The sequence below is a fragment of the Balaenoptera physalus genome (assembly GCF_965194825.1).
Source record: "Balaenoptera physalus genome assembly, chromosome: 18".
In the NCBI taxonomy this organism is placed as follows: domain Eukaryota; kingdom Metazoa; phylum Chordata; class Mammalia; order Artiodactyla; family Balaenopteridae; genus Balaenoptera; species Balaenoptera physalus.
In genome coordinates, this window is record NC_138899.1 from 9,500,093 (window position 1) to 9,520,744 (window position 20,652).

General features: G+C 39.7%; 2 protein-coding genes across 6 annotated transcripts in view; one reads left to right on the plus strand and one right to left on the minus strand.

Annotated features, from left to right (window-relative positions):
- FGF14 (fibroblast growth factor 14) overlaps nt 1-3,669 on the plus strand; it is a 626,727-nt gene extending 623,058 nt beyond the window's left edge. For all 5 annotated transcript variants that reach the window (XM_082434707.1, XM_082434709.1, XM_082434710.1 and 2 more), the window contains one exon: nt 1,566-3,669. In XM_082434707.1, the coding sequence (XP_082290833.1) occupies nt 1,566-1,702 (137 nt within the window). In that variant the 3' untranslated portion in view covers nt 1,703-3,669. The remainder of the gene's footprint in view (nt 1-1,565) is intronic.
- Nucleotides 3,670-8,016: 4,347 nt separating this feature from the next.
- ITGBL1 (integrin subunit beta like 1) overlaps nt 8,017-20,652 on the minus strand; it is a 206,003-nt gene continuing 193,367 nt past the window's right edge. The window contains exons 9-11 of the mRNA XM_082434660.1: nt 17,446-17,592; nt 9,995-10,108; nt 8,017-9,034 (exon numbers count right to left, since the gene is read on the minus strand). Of these exons, the coding sequence (XP_082290786.1) occupies nt 8,943-9,034; nt 9,995-10,108; nt 17,446-17,592 (353 nt within the window). The 3' untranslated portion in view covers nt 8,017-8,942. The remainder of the gene's footprint in view (nt 9,035-9,994; nt 10,109-17,445; nt 17,593-20,652) is intronic.

Genomic DNA, 20,652 nt, shown 5'->3' on the forward strand with positions numbered 1-20,652 from the left:
CCAGCAGGAAATATCTGAGACCCTAAAGATATGGGGTAATAATATCACACTGCATTTTATTAATACACTGAACTGTTGTGTGTATATGTGTTTGTTGTGTGTTTATGTATACATGAAGAAGAGAGAAATAGAATTTTCAAAAAACTACCAGACAGAAGTACTCTAAAGACAATTAAGGGGGTATTATAAAGACAGGTTATCACATAGTGTAATTGATAAGGAAAATTAATTTCAAACTTTCAAAACCCATACAGGATGTAAATTATATCATTGGAAATGTTAGGGCAAATTAGATTCTTGATGAATTATTGATGCTCTGGGGCATTCATATTTCTTACACAACTTCACTGCGTAGACGATCAAGATTAGCACTCTGATGCTGTTGTCGCCTGACTAGTGGGAGTGAGGGACTGGAAAGTGTGTCAAGGATATGGATTAATCTCTTAATCCTTTCACTTGCTAAGTCCTTTATTATAGGTCTGATACACATGTGCTTTCAAGTCTGTGTGCCGCTGAAAGATCTCACGATGCATTTGCAAAAGGTGAAATCCTACCACCTTGAACATGGAGAATGCATATAGTGGTTCATCCTAACGAAGCTTAAGTTCTCTTCGTAAAATATAGGCTTTCAAAACCCTAAAAAGCAGGTTGGGCAGCTCTAACTCACTTGTCTTTCTGATGGCAGATGATTTTAACTCAGTTTTCCCCAAGCATCAGTCACCCTGAAATCTCCTTTCCCAGGATTCCCTGGAATCATTTTCAAAAAAGCCACATGAACGACTGTGATTAATGATGTCACCAGATCAATTCCCCAGAGCTTCCTCAGACATCATTCCCACTTGCCCTCTTGCCATTCTGTACTTCTGCCTTATATGACATCAATTACAGATTTTCATGATTATACCTGAAAATGAGGCATAAAAAATATAAAACACCCCACACTTGCCTTCAATTATTTAAGGGTCTCTTTGCATGATTTTCGGGAGAGGAAATCTAAACAATGATCTCCAGAAGACCCTGGCTTAAGGAAAGTGAGTTGTTTGTATTGCTTTTATGGCTTTGAAGCTGACAGTAGTGTGATTATGTTGCCCTTGAAGCACTTGAGAGAAAAATAATTTAATGACCTAGGGGTGTAAATACCTAGAATGGAAAAGATGAGTGAGAATGAGTTCCACGTGTTGACAGTATGCAGTGGAAGGAAAGTCTTTTTCTCGTTGAACAAAGAGAATTAGGTTAAATGCTTGCCATTCTCACATAATTCCTGTGGGGTGTGTGTGTGTGTGTGTGTGTGTGTGTGTGTGTGTGGCCACATCCCCCATTTAAACCTTCTCTCCTAGACAAAAATGCAGGTGCCCCCAGGTTTGTATTTTGGATACACAAACCAGAAAATGCCAAGGAAGTAATATTTTCTGTTTGGGGGCTGGATTTTACTGCTTTAAAACAGGAATTCCCTCTTGATGGAGTTACTTGACTTCAGGGAAAACGGGACTGGGCCAACAGCTGAGGTCTGTGTGTGAAGCTAACCGGGTAACGTCTCCTTTTCCTCCTGCCCTCCCCGTCACTAGTTGCCATGTACCGAGAACCATCTTTGCATGACGTCGGAGAAACGGTCCCAAAAGCCGGAGTGACGCCGAGTAAAAGCACAAGCGCGTCTGCAATCATGAATGGAGGCAAACCAGTCAACAAAAGTAAGACGACATAGCCAGATCCTCACAGGTGTTGTGACTGACTCTCCCTGAGCACCGTTGAGTGATTTATCCTGGCCACACCCTCCTGTTCCGGGGCCCAGGAGCAGCCGGCAGTAAGCAGACGCTTGCTCCCCACTGGCTCGAACTTCTTGGTTGCAAGTGGATAAATCTCAACGTGTTGTGCCCTCACAACAGGAAGACACCTGGATAACCAGCTCAACTCAGACCATGGAATGCCCTACCAGATACGGAATGCCTTTTTAATATCTTTTCTGTGACTGTGACACTTCACGTGAATGACCTACTTCACAAGTCCACTCGATACCTTGCCTGCTGACAGCTACCCATATTCCTTTTTGAGTCCCGTTTCGGCGAATTCCATGTGTTTAAGTTCGATTTTGTAGCACACAGATACTCTTGAGTAATTTCTAGTTAGATGCTGTAAACCTGTGCTGTTATGGAGTTCTCTTCTTCCCGTTTTTACAGGGCTGCTGGCTCCACTGTCTGTGACCTTTTGCAGGGATTGTGTTCCTCTCAATCTTAACTGTCGCGGTTGGCTTAGTTGGGAGAGCGATCAGGGAAACAGAAAGCCTTCTAAACCTATTATGACACATTGCATCTATAAAGATTAAGAGTTTTGTCTCTGGCTCACACTACTGATGAAACACACATATACGCTCTGTCCAGTAGCAGATACTGTGCTCCCGAGGCCACGTGGCCGGGCTGAGAAACGGGGTCAAACGCAGTCATGAGAAGCGCTCTATGATCTGGGTTTGACATCCCCCTTAGTTTCTTTGTGTGTGTGTGTGTTTTATACATATCACAAGCTTACTGGTAATGGTAACATTTGCCTTGCCCAGCGAGCAAGACCCACTGGTTTTTGAGAAAGTGGGTCCAAAGAACTCTGTAGGCCTTGTAGGCCTGATTAAGGTTCATTTTCATCTCTGAATCCTCATTATTTGGAAAAAAGGAAAAAAAATCAATAATTACAACCTACAAGAATTGCGCTACCTAAATCCATTTCAGATAGAATCCTTCCTGTTTTTAATGAACCAAACTTAATGCCATCCCCAGTTTGGGCTGCATTCCACTCATACTCAGCAGAGCATGGGCAAGGCGGCTGTTGTGTTCTTTTCTGCAGCAGCAATGCAAACGTTAGTTATAAATTAGACTTTAATATTTTTGGTGTTTAACAAGTTTTTAAACTGGACATATTAGGAAAAAAATATTTTTTTTAGCTCAGCATGCTGAGTCAGGTACTGTGTAATTCACCAGTCCATACCTCTGACTCAGCTTCTTGGGCCCCTGTGGCCCAATGGCTGAGTTAGAGGTGCCTTGCCATGATCTCAGAATGCAGTCTGTTGAATTATTCTAGATTAAAACTAAAGACAAACCAACACGTTCAAACATCAGGTTTTCAGTCCATACAATTTTTTTTTTTTTTGCTTTTCTTTGATTTTGCTTTCTTAACTTACTTTGGAATTTAATACTGCTGAATTCTGAGCTTAGGAAAGACAACGACTAAGAAAGTCCATGAATAGTTGACTCCATGGTGAAGAAACCATGCAAAATGTTCAATATTGGATAAAAAGAGTTTCAAAATGTTTGATACTAAACTGTTTGGAAATATATTTGTTAACTCTGTGTATACTTAATAAATTTCAATGTTTTCTCCTCAGAAGAGTTAACTGAGACCAAACTGAACCTCATTTATAGAAAACTATACGTGGGATCAATGTACTGGCCTCTTGTTATTATTTCCATGTGGAAGGATGACCCAGTCGCCATTTTCTCCCATCTGCACTGTATTTACTGGGAAATTATTTTGTCACTGCTTTCCTAAGTCTCCATGACAGCCCTTGCCCAGCATTTAAAAATTTTGGCCTGCTTAGCTGATTAAAGATTTACTATCAATTTAACTGTTTATGCTTATTTCATTTTCGTATTGAATTCCACTTTAATAAATAAAAAGTTAGCATAACGTTTGAGTAGATTTATTGTCGATAGTGCTAAAGTACAAATACAACAAAATGATTCTTTTGACCTCTCTTGATTTCTTGTTACACGATTTTAAAGCCTATTATTTTTAACAGGCTAAGTTAAAATACATTAGATGAATTTCACTAACCAATTGTTTAGGGAAGACATATATTCTGTAATATGTGGCAACTTGAAATTCCAATTAGATGGACTTACCCTACTGTGCACGGGCGCGCGCACACACACACACACACACACACACACACACACATATCAAACAACCCCACCTATATGTTTTTGGTAATCAGCCCTACTTGCTGGTTTCTTTTTCCCCTGTAAGCTTGTTTATTGGTTAAAATTATGACAAGATTTATTTTTGTGACTGAGATTTCAGTAAATGTGTATCTCTGTTTTGTTTTTTAACATGAGTTATCTATAAGGGCATTTACCCCTATGAATGGATGTCAAAATACTTTCTTCTAATATATGTTTAGACGTATTGCAGAGGGGTCCTTGTTATTTGTGATTTAGTTAGATCATTTCCTCTGTGTCTGGTCTGACCTGTTGCATGGAACAAGGACAGCACTGATGAACTGCATGTTGTAGGACCTGTGTATCAAGAACCATTGGTGTGTATTAATCTACATACAAAGAGTTTGTCTGCATTGTACAGTTTCTGTGTTGAATATCATTTGTTCTATTCATAAATACAACATATTGAATAAAATATTTATATGACGGCATATTCAAAAACACTGAACAACTTTATGTAATGAAATGGCATTGCATCACCCACAGATATAGAGAAATGTCATGTAAATAAGTTTGGTAAACTCATTTTCCCCCTTTACCATGCCAAAGAAAATTTTAGCTCTTTGACGATACCGCTCTTGCAATTTTTCCAGGATAAGATTCCACCATTTTCTCCCCTCAAAAATTGCTGTTTTAAGTAAGTGCAATCTGTCACCTTTGGTGTTCTGTACAGTAAATCTGATGGAATTCATTTGTATTTAGAGACCACCACGTGTTCTGTACCTCCATGTACATATGTCAGTCTTATCAACTCTTTCCAATATCACATTCCTTTTGCATCCATATCTGGTGTGAGAGGCTTATGTCTACTGATTTGTTATGGTAGCTGACTGTTTCACTCATTCCTCAACAATGCTCTGGAATGTTCATTGGTTTGATATTTCAGGTGACATCATTTTATTTTCCTATAAGTTTGCTTTCTAAAATATTTTGCTACAACTTTACTTGGAAAAATATAGAAGAGATGCAAATGGTTCCACCTATATAAAGAGTAAAATGGAACTGAGCATCATGTCATTACAAATCTTGGAGAATTTAGAGATTCGTGCTCTAAATGTTCCCTTGCCCTGAGTGTTTGGGGTAAGGGCTGGCTTCAAGATGGGCCCTCAAGACTCCTGCTGCAGTCCGTCTAATTGTTTGCCTCTTGGAGAGTAAGAAGAGTTTCTTTATCACACCTGGCTAGTTGCTTAATGAGTGCCTAAAGCACTACAACAGTCAGCTGTTTTCAGGATGACTGACATCAGATTTGGTTCTTTTTTAAAAAACAAGAAAAAAACTTCTCTCTTTTTAAGTTAGACATGTATCACTTCATTTAAAGTTTTCTCCCTAATATTAGAGTGAGAATTAACATTTGAAGGAGAGACCAGATTGACTAAGAAATCCATTTTAGAAGGAATTGAAAATCATTAAAAATTATTTTCAATGTTATTTCAGAACAAGACTATATCCAGGGCAAGCTTTTGAGCTAAACGCAGGCATATCAAACGCCAGGTGTGAATAGTATTACTTTGGAGTAAAATACATTTCATAGTGTAGCTTTCTTAGCTTACAAAGTGGCACACAGGGCCTGTTGACTCTCTCGAATACTGAGTAGGGTTTCAAAGGTTTGATAGTGCGTCTGCAAACAAAGGCTGAGTTATGTTTTTGTTTTTTCCTGGTTTCCTCTATCATTTGGTCTAATCCCCATGTTGTGTTTGCATTTGAGGTGGTGGAGGCCATTCCTTCCAATGCGCGGTAGGAATCTAGATTAGCTAAGAGTCCAGGAAGACAACAGGATATAGTGATTCTCTTAGGTCTTCGGATGTTAGTAGAATCTTATTAAAAAGTCCTTTATGGAAGAATTCCTCAGTGATGGTTAGCCAAGCAAGCAAGGTTGGTGCCAACACCATCTGCAAACGTGTCACATCCTTCCCAGTTGACGTTAATCCCACCATAACTACCGACCAACTTGAACAAGCCAACAAAATTTGCATATTTTCCCTCCACCTATTACAAGTTTGTTCTTGCCCTGCCTTTTTTTTGAAGAGGGAGTTTTTATCTTAGTAATGGAATCAAAAGTCAAAGTATAAAATTACATTTAAGAAGGGTAGAATTTATGTCTTTACATGTAACTATGTTTATTTTTCTCCAACTTAAACATGTAAATTAAATCACTTCTTAATAGATCTATTGATGTTTCATTGCTAGAGACAAAAATCACACATAAAAACACACACAAGAACTGTTATAGCAGACAGAAAGAGGTAAAAAGAAAGTATTTCTGTTTTAAAAGAAAAATATTCATTAGAGTTTAGGTACCATGTGACTTATGCTATAATTCAGTTTTGGTTCAATAATTCATAGCTAAATGAACCACAGAATATAGCTGACTATAATAGATTTTGTCAAAAAATTTGGACAAATCGCATTCTGAACTTTATAATAAAGTAATTTCTCCATATTTAAACTTCTTAAAAAGCATAAATGCTGAGGACATTTTTCTTACACGAAAATATAAGAAGGGCAGCACTCTTGTTGCAGGGATAACAAATATAGAGAATGATAAGAAAACTAAGACACACCTAGGGTAACGTGATGAGACAGGAAACTAAGGGCCGTACCAGTAGAGCGGGATGGCAAACTACTGCTCGGCTGCAAGCCAAATACAGCCTGCAATCTGTTTCTTATGGCCCAGGAGCTCAGAATGAGGTTTTTATTTTTATTTTTTCCATTTTAAAGTATTAAACGTGAACAGACAAGAATCTTCTATAGAGATGTATGTGACCCACAGTCTAAAATATTTACTATCTGGTCCTTTATAGAAAGCAGGGTTCTGCAAGATGGGAAACTGAAAGTCATTTGTATTACGATGGCTGGATAAGGTAATGAATTCCGATGTTCATGCATCATCACATAAGGCATCAAAATTGCAACTGAACAATGACAACAGATTTGTTTGAGGCTTAAAGTGTTTAGATAGAGAAGAGGAAAGAGTACAATCTGTATTATTTCTTGACTGCTTATAGTCTCCTCATTTTACAAAAACTGATATATCAATTGACATACTTAATAACAGAGATACAATTTACATGGTTGCACTCCTTAATCTCAGGAGATGACAATTTTATAAATCTCTTCAAGTATGAGAACACTATTAGTACTATAAAAATCAGCATCAGTTAAATTTTCTCTTAAATAATTTTCAATATCAAATTTTTAAGTAACTCAGCAGATACATATTTTCCTTATTTTTGGTGATTTGACTTAGAAAAGTCCAAGCCATGACTCTAGAATATTTACATCATCAAGTAAAATTTCCAAGCAAAAATTTTCATCTTAAACAATATAGAAATGATTTTGTTACATTATTCTAGGATTTTACAAAATATAAATCACATTTAGAAAAAAAGTGGGGTTTTTATTAGCTCTAAATATTTAAAGGTTGCCTAGACTAATGTGTATAAGTAGACTTAACTGTAAATATGTAAGGGAAGTCCAAATTATTGTACATTTTCATAATGCAATGTGAATTTCATACAGAGCAGAATTTCACCATTAAGAAAATAAACATTTTGTTCTTATTATTGAGTGAATATTTGTAATTTCTATTGCAGCCATTTCTGGATTTTTAAAAAATCCTCTGAGCTTTTGAGACTTTTTATTATAGTATCTCTTCTTGATTTCTTTGCATGCCCCTACTTTTCCAGTAAGTAATGTATCCTTATAAATAAGAATCTTTTAAGAGAAGTGAATGTATATTTCAGGCCCATCATATATCTAACTATATGTTGTCTTTTTAAAAGGCAAGTTATCATGGAGTAAACAGTAAAAAAATTGTATTTCTTGTATATGTAACCCTTGCCCAGTTTTTAAAAATGTTCTAGAAACAGAAAATAGATACCCCTGAATAAAAATTCATTTTTTTGGGTTAATCCTCAGTAGGCAAATATATACTGACTCAGAATATAAGCAACTTATGTCACCATTTACTAAAAATGTCGAATTTTGCATTTTTCATATCTTCCTTAATCTTGAGTCTTTTTTTGGTGTGAGTTTATTTTTAATTATTTTCAAAGTTTTTTTTTTTTTGATGTGGACCATTTGTAAAGTCTTTATTGAATTTGTTACAATATTGCTTCTGTTTTATGTTTTAGTTTTGTTTTGTTTTGTTTTTTTTGGCCACGAGGCATGTGGGATCTTAGCTCCCCGACCAGGGATCGAACCTGCACCCCCTGCATTGGAAGGCGAAGTCTTAACCCCTGGACGGCCAGGGACGTCCCTTGTGTGGATTTAAAGTGGGACTAGACAAATGACAAATGACTTAATGGCTAAAATGACCAGTTTTTTTTTCAAAAGCACTGGTGATGTAGTTTCTGCCTGCTCCCCTACCCAATGTGTGTTTGTATACCACATACCTCATGTCTCCATATGGAAATACTGGCAAAATATGGTCAATGGATTTATGTGAGGATATGTCTTTTCCTTAGACTCTAATATGGTCTTTCTTGTATAGGGGTGTGCATTTCTAACAACCGTGTAACTCAGTGTTTCTCAGCTCAGGCACCATTGATACTTGAAGTCAGATAATTGTTTGCTGTGGGAGGCCGTCCTGCACCAGAGGATGTTTGCAGCAACCCTGGTCTCCACGCGCTAGATGCCCATAGCACGCCCTCCCACCTCACCCAGTGGGACGATGAAACTTGTCTGTAGACATTGCCAAATGTCTTCTGGGTGGTAAAGTTGCCCTTGTTGAGAACCACTGATGTACATTAAGGTAGAAAAAAATCTTTCTGGCGTTATTTACATCAGAATTTGCTTCACTCATTTTTAATGGGTACCCAGATTTCACTGAGGCATTCAGAAATAGAAAAGCATACAATGGTCTGTTTGACCTGTCCTAGTGATGATTATATATGGTTCCCTCTGCATTTATATGTTCTAATGGCCTAGAAAAATAAGAATCCAGTTCTCTGCCACGGGTTGTTAAGGATATTCTGTGCCGAGCCAGATTTCACATGCATTTCCGTTCCATCCATCCCAGCATTCACAGTTTCCACAGCTACAGATTCCATTCCCTGCAATAAAGTACACAGGGGAGTCATTATCATGAGCGAAAGTCACCAAGTTAAAATATGTTATTCTAAACCACAGCAGTTCATAATCAAGACCATTTCATTCATCCTCTGCAGATTTTCTTATTCTGGTCTGTAGCCATCTTATCATTATCTTGTTTAGCAGCTGTGGGAAATCTGATTTTTCACATAATTAATGGCATCTGCTTGATGCCACCATCTGTGTATCATCTAATAGTGACCATCCTGTGTCACTCCAGGTGGCTTCCGTGTCATAATTTTGTTTTCCTGTAGAGAGCAAGTTATGTCTGACTTATGAATAAATGCTAAAAACCATAAAGTCCCCTGACATAGAATGAGGTAAGCTGAGGAATCAGCTAGAAGACGAGCCTTGTGCCACAGGGATGGACAGAGAGTGAATGTCTAGCTTAATGACATACACAAGCATTCATCTTTTACCTTCCACTAGAAACAAGGAGAACAAACATAACGTGTCTCTCTTTCCCCTGTAACTTGTTCAAGCAGATGTATTTTCTAACCGATTATCAGGATTCAATAACTTGGGAGAGCAGTAGCTATGACACTGCTAAGTCTCCCTCATCCCCCCAATACACACCCCCCCCCACTCCCTGCAGCCAACCAATACATCAACCGTCTTTGAATTCGTGGTACCCGGGTCCTGTTTAAAATGATACTCCATTCCTTACACCAGGCTCAAAGTAAAATGGTTGTCAAGACGATTATTTTCTCTTTTCAACATATAACTGCATATGTGTGAGCTGGGGGGGTGGTTACTTTTGTCCGCCAATGCCCACTCCCCTTCCGCAGTGACTTCCTATGAAGAGTGGGTCCTGATTACCCGGACGCGCTCCCGCCCAGCTGTCTACGGCAGTACGCGGTGGGTGTCACCCGTCTCTATGGCCCGCCGTGACACAGGACAGGTAGCGTAGGCTGATACTGCACCTGTGCAGATGAGACCGTCATGCTTGTCGCACTCCCTGTCGTCACAGCCGCAGAACTCTCCCGAAACATACCATTCTTCGGCAGAGCAAACGCACTTCCCACAGTGACAAGAACCTGAAATCACAAAGGGCACTACTCGCTGTCACCGCTTAACTAAAGGTTTCCGTCTAGAACAGAATATCATCAGTGCAGCGACAACAGACTTCTAATAACCTATCCTCCAAAGGGAAAAGTTTATTGAATAGCCGGTCGCTCAGAGGGGGAGCCTGACTTAACTGTAATTCGTAAAGGTCATCCAGGAAAGGCTTCATTATGGATCTAGACAGTTGCAATTAGCCTTGAGCAAATGTTCCATGGCCCGGCCTGGTTGAAATGTCAGTGACAGCAGAATGTGGTGGATTCTTAGAGATGGCCTTCCAAAAAAGGTATTCAAAAATAGATGTTTTTTTCTTCTTTTTTTTTTTTCTGAATTGAATCATGCTTTAAAGGTGCTTGTTTTTTCTAAAGGAATTGAAGAGCAAGTTCTATTAACTGGGGATGCATTTATTAATAAAAGAAATACTAAATTACTGTGCTTACAATTCTGGATTTTTGTTTACATGATTTTCTTAAAATAGGGACACGCCTGTATATTGGGTAGCTCTTTAAAGTGCTAAAAATACACACATAATAACTCATGTATATTCAACTTATCAGGTTTCATTCTCAGGATTTCCTACCATAATCAAGGATAGCTCTAATCCCCCCAAAATGTTCATCTTTTATGAGGCTCTAGGTCCAACCACTTTTTCCATTACTTTACACATCCCCTCTTTTTAATTAATTATTTAATTAATGTCACTAATTTAAAAATTCCTCTGGTTATTAAAAACATTTTGGTTTGCTGAGAAATAATTTTATTAATTATTTAAATATGTTTAAAAGAAGAGAAAATATATTGATTAAATGGTGTCACAAAGGGAAGAAAGCTCTCGCAGTCTAAATGTCTTCATCTGATGGCCTATAAAACCCCACGTGGCAAAATTACGCCTACAACCACAGTAAAGGCACCTTTAAAATTTAAAGGAAAACACATAAAAAGGACTTTCCCTTCCTTCTATTTCCTTGGACAGGTTAGTCTTTCCAAACATGTTTTCCTTTTACTAAAAGATGCTTATCACTAAATTGTTCTGGTCAAAAATCACCTTAAGAGATTGTGAAGTAGAAAAAAGTACTTTGACCTATTTAACAAAATTCCAGACTCGGTAAGTTCAAAATACAGTCGGAGAGGGGCAGGAATCAATCATTAGTGCCTCTAGGAAGCATAGTGCTTAAAAAATGAGTTAACAAACTGAGTAAAGTGGCTAGAGAAAAGGATTTCCTCATACCATGGAATCAGGAAAGGATCTGTATAAATGTATCTCAAGCATTAAGCACCATGTGGTATTTCATATCATGGAAATGACTATCTGCATTTTAGTGGCAAAAATCCCCAATGGCCAAGTTAAACTTTCCACATTCCTTGTCATGTGGAAAATAAGGGAGTACTAGTTATGTCCTCAGAGCTGGGTTTACATTTGTTAAGTCCTTGTTTAAGCACAGCATGATTTCATTTAGTCTTGACTTGCTTCCCTGAGGGTCTTGGTTGATTTGCATTCTCTTGAGTAAAATCTAGACAACTTTCAGTTCTGATGAGTGACTGACAGCCTGATGGTTGCTTAGGAACCAGTGAGCGGGGCCTTCCAGCTCAGTCTGTGAGGAAGGCTGGCTCCCTCTTGGTCTCATTCAGGTACAGTGTTACCTTATTTTAGAAATTTATTTATCCTAGTTTTAAAGATTTCCTTCAAATTTCTACGCATGGAAGTGTTCACCATTCAACTGCTCATTTACTAAATGGTTAGCAACATATCTGCAAAAAAACCCCCCAAAAACAAAAAAACAACTTGGGACATTTCATTGACTTTTCATTGAAATTTCCTCAGAAAGCACCATATTTCGTGCTTTATTTCCATGAGTAATTACTGGAAGAATCTGATTGTTTTCAGTTGTTTCTAAAATAGTATTTCCTTTGCCTTCCAAAATTATTTCTACAAAGCAGCAGAAGTAAATGACTTTGTCCATGATATTCACATCTTATGCCTAGGATATTATTTTGTATTTTGTCACAATTCATGAAAAGATCTCACATTTCATTTTTAAACTTACCTCTGGCCTTGGAACTATTTTAATTACTGCTCTTGCTTCTGGAATGCTTAGCTTCAGACTATAGCAAAGTATTTTCCTAAAACTGGTAAGCTCAGCTAAAGTTAATATGGTATCATGGATAGACCATTTGACAAATAAATTCCAGTTCCAAAAGTCTACTAGTCACTGAAATACTTAAAGTGAAAAATGAGGACTGATTTTTGTATGTGCTATGAAAAAGTAGCTTTTCTCAGTCAGCGTTTTCCCCAGCTGTGTTGTTCTTTCCTGTTCGTGCCTCTCAGAGGTAGGAAATTCTTCTGCTTGTGAAACTAGGAATAGCATGTAATACTAACACATCGTGATTGTTATTAGGACCTCTTATAGCAGCGCCTTGGTTGTAAAGTGCTCTGTTTTCATCAGTAACTGGGGGTCAAACCGCCCACCTCTAGAAAGGGAAAAGCTTAGGCAAAGGATTCTGTCAGACAGGCACAGGCCACATGACTGCCAAGAGGGGAGCAACTGTTCAGCTCAGCTGGCCGGGCTCCACTCACACCCGTGAGACCCAATCCAGCTGTAGGGAGCAGCTGCCTCATCTTGGCAGGATCTCTAGGGCAGTGAGTTCATGACCACAATGTCACTGACCCATTTATTGTCTTTCTTAGTATAAGGACCCTAAAGAGTGCCCTGATCTCCCTTCTGCGCTTCTCACAGGCTTCCAGTCCTCGGGAATCAACCACATTTTCTCACTTGTCTTCAGAGCACCCTTAGGACACAAGAAGGGGAAAGAAATGAAATTCTTCTGCCTTCAAAGATGAGAAAATGAAAGTACATCCGTTAACCTAAGATTCCTATCTGATTCAATCTACTCTTGTATCTACCTACCTGTGATGCCTCTCCCAGGGGAAAAAAAACCAAAAACAAAAAAAACTTTCATATAGTTTCAAAAAATGAGACGTGTGTCCTACAGATCTGCCCTGACAGCCATATCGGGTGAGGCAACTAAAGCATGGAGTGAAGACTGGTTTTTGAACCATGACTTTCACCCTTTCTCTTTTCCAGAGATGGAGAACGGGTCGGGCGGAGGGGTGGGATAGGTGGTGGAGGTACCGTGGACTTAATCTGGACGACGCATTACTCAAGTATCAACGTAAGAGTGTAAGGGGTCATTGAGCGACATGCAGTTACAATCTTTGTCACACAACGGCATCTTTAAGGATATCAGAGTGGATCACCTAGATCTGGGTTGAAGTTATCAGGGTAAGAACAGGTTAACAGGTTATTGTGTATTCTTGGATCCAAATAAATAAATCCCCAAACAAACAGCCTATAAATTATATCATGTATTCCGCAAAGGTAGCTAAGTTTAGGGGAGACCTGGCTCTGAGATCATCTCTGGTTATTCCCGCAAACAACTGAGTATAAGGGCGAGGCACCTTTGTCAGCTGCCCCATTAACAGAGTCGGACTTTCTTTTTCGTCCATCAAGCCTGACAAAATGCTGCAAACCAACATCCCAGCAGGCAGATTTCACTATTGCACTAACTCTTCCATCTGTTATGAAGGTCACGACAATGTATATCTTGTTTTAAATTTTTCTATGGTGAGATTTATTGTCTTGGCTATAAATTTGTAAAGAAATAAAACGCTATTTCTTCATCGTCTCCTGAGGTGACGGCTTTATTCACAGCTCCTGGGGAGCACACATTTCAGCCTTGTTTTTTCTGCTGGAAACACTCAGCCGGATCTGGGCTGTTGAGTGCGGTGCCCTGGGGATCTTAGGCTCACTAATCACACCTGCCCCGTGATCGGAGAAAGAAAAAGACTCGATTTCCTTTGTGAAAATTGGGGTGAGGGGTTTTCATTTACAAATTTGAGGACAAAGTACATGGCATTCTGGCAAGTCCATAGATGTATCCAGAAATACATGGCCCCAGTTTAAATAACTTGGAAGGGATTTCCTTCTCTGCCACCATGTTGAAGACCCTTAGTCTGTTTCATGAGCTGCTTTTCCTGTGGTTCTCGGGGTGGGGGTTGGATGGTGCCCTCTATGGGGACAAGGATAACTTCTGCATCCCCACTATTCTCTGAAAGACACAGGTCCACGATCTCACTTGTAGCACCTTTCTTGCTCTATAGTCCAGCATGGATTCTTCCAGAATAGGAAGAAAAGAAAGGAGCCCACAGCCAGCTGCTGCCAACACTAGGCATGCCACCATCATCACTAACAGCAATCTCAAAACGTACAGCCTCGAGGCAGGTTTTACATTTCCTTCTGAGTTTAAAACTCTACACCCATTGAAGGAAAAACAAATAGTTTAGACAAAGATGCTTTCAACTCTTCATTGATACATGGATATATTTCCCACCACCCAAAGCAAACAATTAGAAAAGGCATTAACTAAAGAGATTTTCTTTTCTGTTTTGTTTCATTTTGAGGAAATGCCTTTGGGCCAATATTTAGTCAACCTATTTTTTTCTTTCTTTTTTTTTTTTTACATTTTCTACATTTATGAGGCTAAAAAATGAGTCAGTCTCCTAAGAATGTAATGACTTTAATAAGAATGTTTATTTCTTGAAAAGGGACAACTCCTCCTTTGGAATGAAATTCAGGTTGGGCAATGACAGAGTGCTATTCACCAGTCAGGTGAGCATGGTTTTGTGTTTTCTTCCAGCACCCACAACTGGACATAACTTAGCCAAGACTTGCTTAGGGACACTGTTAATGATGTGATAGTGTGTCTAGTAAACAGATACACACACAACTGCTGGTTTTTAAAATAAATATAAACAAGCACACAAATTTTTTAATATGAATTAAAATTCATATTAAAAAATTAATTTCTTAATTTTTTCAGGGTTTCTTCATTCAGTAGAGTTTATACGAAAAGCTAATATCCTTATTCTAAGGATAATGCCATTATGGAAAACCAACTAAAAGTACCTAAACTTTGTGATATTGTGTTTGGACCTATGCTCAAAAAATCCAACTCAGACAAGTTAGTCATTCTCAGTACTTTTTTTTTTTTTTTAAATTGAGTCTTCCTATTTTAAAGTATTTATTTATTTATTTATGGCTGTGTTGGGTCTTCGTTTCTGTGCGAGGGCTTTCTCTAGTTGGGGCAAGCGGGGACCACTCTTCATTGCGGTGTGCGGGCCTCTCACTATCGCGGCCTCTCTTGTTGCAGAGCACAGGCTCCAGATGCGCAGGCTCAGTAATTGTGGCTCACGGGCCCAGTTGCTCCGTGGCACGTGGGATCTTCCCAGACCAGGGATCGAACCTGTGTCCCCTGCATTAGCAGGCAGATTCTCAACCACTGCGCCACCAGGGAAGCCCTCAGTACTTTTTTATACCCTCCATTCTGATCTGATAGCATTGTTTTCTTATTTCCTGTTTCATCCTTGAAGGTTAATTCCATCCCTACCTCCTTCCCTGTTTTCTTTATTAATCTCTTCCTCCTCAGTTCCTTCCCTTTGTCTTCCTTTTAACCTCTCCTTCCTCCTTTTTGGTTCTCCCAACAGAGCCTGAACCCAAAACAAAGTGTTTCCAGAAGCTGAGGCCCCCCTGAGAACCAAACTGGTACGAGATTTGTTCGGGACTTGGAATTAGATTTAATTTAACAGGAGAACAAACTGGGTACACAGTGATTGCTTTAAACTCGTTTGAGAGCCACCTGACTGCTGTAACTGCATTAGGTTGAGGGCATGGCCTCCTTGCCTGAACAATGAAAACACGAGTCTCAAATACAAGATTCCTGGAAACCAAGAACGTTGTTTTCTTTTGAAATGATCATGCTTGTATCAATTTTCAGCATCTCCGGGGCACATCCTGTTTCTGAGGGCTCCTGCATCGGTATTCAGCGATTCCCTTTCTTCCCTGTGTCTTCTTCAGAAAGATATTTACCTGCTAATCCTGCCCCAGGGTAGGTGTTTGAGGGTAAATGCAACTTCAGCTAGAGCCTTGCCCTGTCTGAAAGGGGAGGGGGGGCGGAATCATCTGTTCTGCAAGGAGGCTAGTGAGCTGAAGAAGAGAGCTGGGAAGCTCCAGGACATCTAGTTCCCTGCAGGGCAGCTCCGGAAAATTTAGTGAGAATCCGTGCACTTCCAGAATCTTCCTAGGTGTTTTCCTAGTCACTAGCAAAGAGGAATGTGACAGCCTCCTAGATGGGCCCATAGGCACTGTGAGAGCAGGATTTTAAAGTCTCCTGGAGAATTTATACAGAAGCATCAACATCAAGATAGCTAAAATTCAATCTATTAATTAGTATTCTTTCTCTGCTCAGGAAAAAAAAAACCCTGTTCTGCCCTTTTGGGGGTGGGGAAGGGGCACTGGTGGGGTGGCTTTTCTTCTAGAATCTGTTTCTGTGGTAAATGTTTGATTGAGTTAGCGGCTCCTATTCAATCAACTTGAAGATTATAACCACTTTGAAGGCTTAAATTTTTTTTTTTTATATTAGGTTACACATGTGTGATTGGAAAATTGGTGATTTTCAGACCAATGAAAATTACACCAGAACTTTGGGACCCGTGTACTTTTTCCTCCCCTTTTTATGAAATGAAATATGTAGTATCCTTTTATAGCCTCACATCCCTAACCCTCACTTCCTCCACACACACATCTACATATTTAGCCTCTGAAATTCCCAAAGCCTATTTGTTCGCAGTTTAGACGCTTGTGATCACTTCTCTGCGGTTCTCGACTGCGCCATTTCACAGGTGAACCCAACAATTATCCTTTTGCGTTTTTGGCCCATTCAGTGCCCAGTCTACCTTGTTGGTTTTCTTTTTTATACAATCATCAATTCTTTTTATTCAGCAGTGACGCTGAACATAGCAAGTGCCCAGGGATCTTTTCACATGAAACCTGTCTCATGCATTTCATTTTCTCAGGCCCTGAACTTCATTTGGCAACTTTTTTTTTTTAATTTAAAAAATTATTTTGTTATCTCTGGCATTTTCATTTATAGTGGCATTTATTTAGATCCGCACACGCAGAGGAGGTGTGTGCATGTGAGCTATGGTCCCTGGAGCTTTAGATAAACCCACTTTTCTATCACGAATTCATTTACAACTAAAGAAAGCAGCACACAGGTATATCTGAGACTCTCCTTCTGATAATAATTTCCATTATCGTTTGAATGGGAGAAATTCCAAGCTTAAAGTGTGGTCCGAGCAGAGGACAGAGGGGTCTGCGTTCAGCAGCGTGCAGTCTGCAGAAGCTGGTTGTGCGTGCTGCCGTATAAACCACGTGTCAGAGCAGGGATTCTGTCCAAAGCTGCAGCGGACACTCACCCTTCCCCGAGCACAGTACGCCATCTGCCGATTCGCACAGACTCCGGCTCTGCTCCTCCGTCAGGTTACACTTCCGCGGATGCTGGCAGAGCTCCCCGAACCATCCTCTCCCGCAAACGCAGCGACCGCAGGAACACGTGCCGTGGCCTGCGAGGCAACCACAGGGTGGGGTGAGAGGCGTAGATGGGCAAAGAGCCAGCTGAGTCACAGTCTTTAGGAAAGAAATATGTAAACCAGAGTATCTCATTTCCTATCAAGCCAACACACTGTCTCCTTACGCACCGTCAGTTTGGCGTGTGAGTGTTTAAAAGAACTTCGCGACAGAGTTCTAGCTGAACACAATCCTCCTGAATGTCGCATCAGAGATGGATTCAAGAGAGAAAAGAAAGCTTGAAACAATTTAAAATGGAATGTGACCATCCTTTCTTGATCCACAATACTTTGCCATTTGCATTTTTATCAGGATGGAGTCTTCAGGCTTTTCCTCACTGTGCACACCCTGACACCCAGACCAATTTGCAAGGCTGGTCACGTCACCACTGCCTGCCCCATGTATTGATTACTCTCCTATCGTTTACAAATAAAAGCCAAAGGTTCACCTCCATACAAATGGCACCTGGTATTATATTACGCTCTCCTTGTGCTCCTCTGCTTGCTAATAAGAACAGATATAAGTGTAAGTAATGGTGTCTCCCTGTTGCTGTACAGAAGTTAAAAACGGCACGAGGCTTAGACTCATATCTTTTTCTCCCCTTTGGTTTCTGTCATTGGCTCCTGGTTTAGGGATGCTTATCTTCGGTGTGTATGCAACATTGTATCTGTGACACTTACACACTGGCGTATACATCTGTCTAGTCGCTGGCCACCAACACTCCATTCAATTGCGTCATCTTCCATGTTAATTTCTCTTTCTTCCCATCAATGCTCTGTTCTTTTCCTATGCGTGCAATACCTTACAGCCAGATCTCTCCAAAGAGAACAAACAAAACAGCTATTTGTTTGGCAAAATTTTACTAATTACTATGAACAGAGCATTTTGCTAGGCACCAGGGGATGCAAAATCAAATATGATGGGCATGGTGGTCCCTGCCTTACTTCCAGGGACATATCAAATCATCATTCAGACTGCTCAACCCCACTGGATCTTTTGAGACCATTCTGCCTTGACCATTTGCTCTGGCAGGATCTCCGATAGTAAACTTCTTCCATCTGCCTCTTCCTACACTCATTTCTGCACAAGGAGGGATTGGTGGCCAACATTTAATTGTTTGCAATTCATTGTTAAGATTAAAAAACCTAAGTACTCATGACCCAAGTGATATTTCTCTGTAACACGTGACCATCTGGAAGTGAATGGAAAGCAAATGGGAGGCAAACTTAAAAGACACCTGGATTAACAGACCTATTTCTGCCAGCCTCGTCTTGTCCATAGGCTGATTTATTGAACTGCATCTCACCACAGCCCTTTGAGTCAAGCATTATCACCATTTTACAGTCAGGAAACTAAGGCTCAGAGAGATTAAGTAATTTTTCCTCAAATCACACAACTCAACCAACAGGATCAGAACCTGACTCCAGTTTTCTCTAATTTCAATGTCCCCTTGTTTTCCACGTCACACTGCCTGTATATTTCATTTTGGAAAATAAACAATGACTATCAGTCTGAGACACGTAGGAGCCTTTTCTTAATTCCTGTCTTTTTAAACTGCTGCATAGTATGAAGGTATACATTTGACGTTCGTAGGCACTTTCTTCTTAAGAAGTCTCTCCTATACTGGTTTTCATGACATTGGACTTTCCTGACCCTTTCAACCCTCCTCCTTCATCTACTTATTCCTCTACTTTTTGTCTCACCCGATTAATGTAGGAATCCCTGATTGTCTATCCTTAATCATCTTCTCTTATCTCTCTACCATTTCTCTCTTGAAAAATTTATCAAATCATAGGATTTCAGATAAGCACAATGATTACAGGGCTCTATCTCCAGCCCCTCAATCTCTCTTAAATTCCTCTCTCGTGATTCCATACTTCGTATTCTACTAGCATCTGAAATTGATACATCGAGACCTGCATGTATAATTTTCTTTCCAAAAGCTACTCTTCTGTATTACCCATCTCTTTTAACAGCCCAACTCTCCTTCCAGCCAACCAGTTCAAAATGATTCAGATCATACTTGACTCTCTCTCACTTCCCTCATCCAAAGAGCTGCCAGATCCTGTTGAAACGACCTCAAAATTTCCACTCCTATCACCATCAGAAACCTTTGAGAAACCTTCTGTCACGTCTTTCTCCAACATTCTCACTCTCAGCGTCCCATAACATGACTCTACTCACGTCACAGCCTTGAGATCTAGGACTGTGTGACTCCCTAATGCTTATGGGATGAAGTTCACCTACTTTAACCTTCCTTATGTCTTAGGTTCCTGAAGTAGATTCCCAGCTGCTTCTCCAACCTTACTTCTTCTCCCCTTCATACACTTCCTGACCCACTCATCTTTCCCGACATAGTTCCGGTGTTTTCCAGACTTCATGACTTTGGTGAGACAGGAATCCATGCCTTCTACTCTACACAACCAGATCCTGCTTAATTTTCAAAACTCAGGGAAAGTGACTACACCTCTGGCAGATTTTTCTAATATCCCCAAGTGGAATTCATCTTCCCCTCCTCTGAATTTCTATACTATCTTATTTTTCACCTCTTGTGTAACATTTTTGTCTTCTACCTCGTAATATGCAGTTATGTATCAGATAGACCCATTACTTGACTGATTTCTCTGATGGTAGGAATCACGTCTGATCCATCACTATAGTCTTCAGAGTGCCAAGCATTGCCTTAGACATAGTGGAGCCTCAAAAAACACTTGTAGAGTAAGGTTATTTTTCAACAAAATCCCCTTCTTATTTTTTCCCACAAATCCCAACTGACAACCATAAACTGAATACAGGACATGTTTACAGGTCATCTGGTTAATAAACTGTCCTTCAAAGTCAACGGACTGTTCTTTGATGGCTCTGTTTTATTTCTATGTCCTTAGAGTGGAATGAAGTTAGCAAATCTGTGTAAGAGTTACATACTCAATGAATTGTTATGAAACTGATTCTATCTTGACTTCTCCAATAAAACAAAAGTCCACTTAAAGTGAAGCCTACTTTAGAAGTTCAAGACAAGTTATCCAAGTTATCCACCTTTGGAGACAGATAATGTG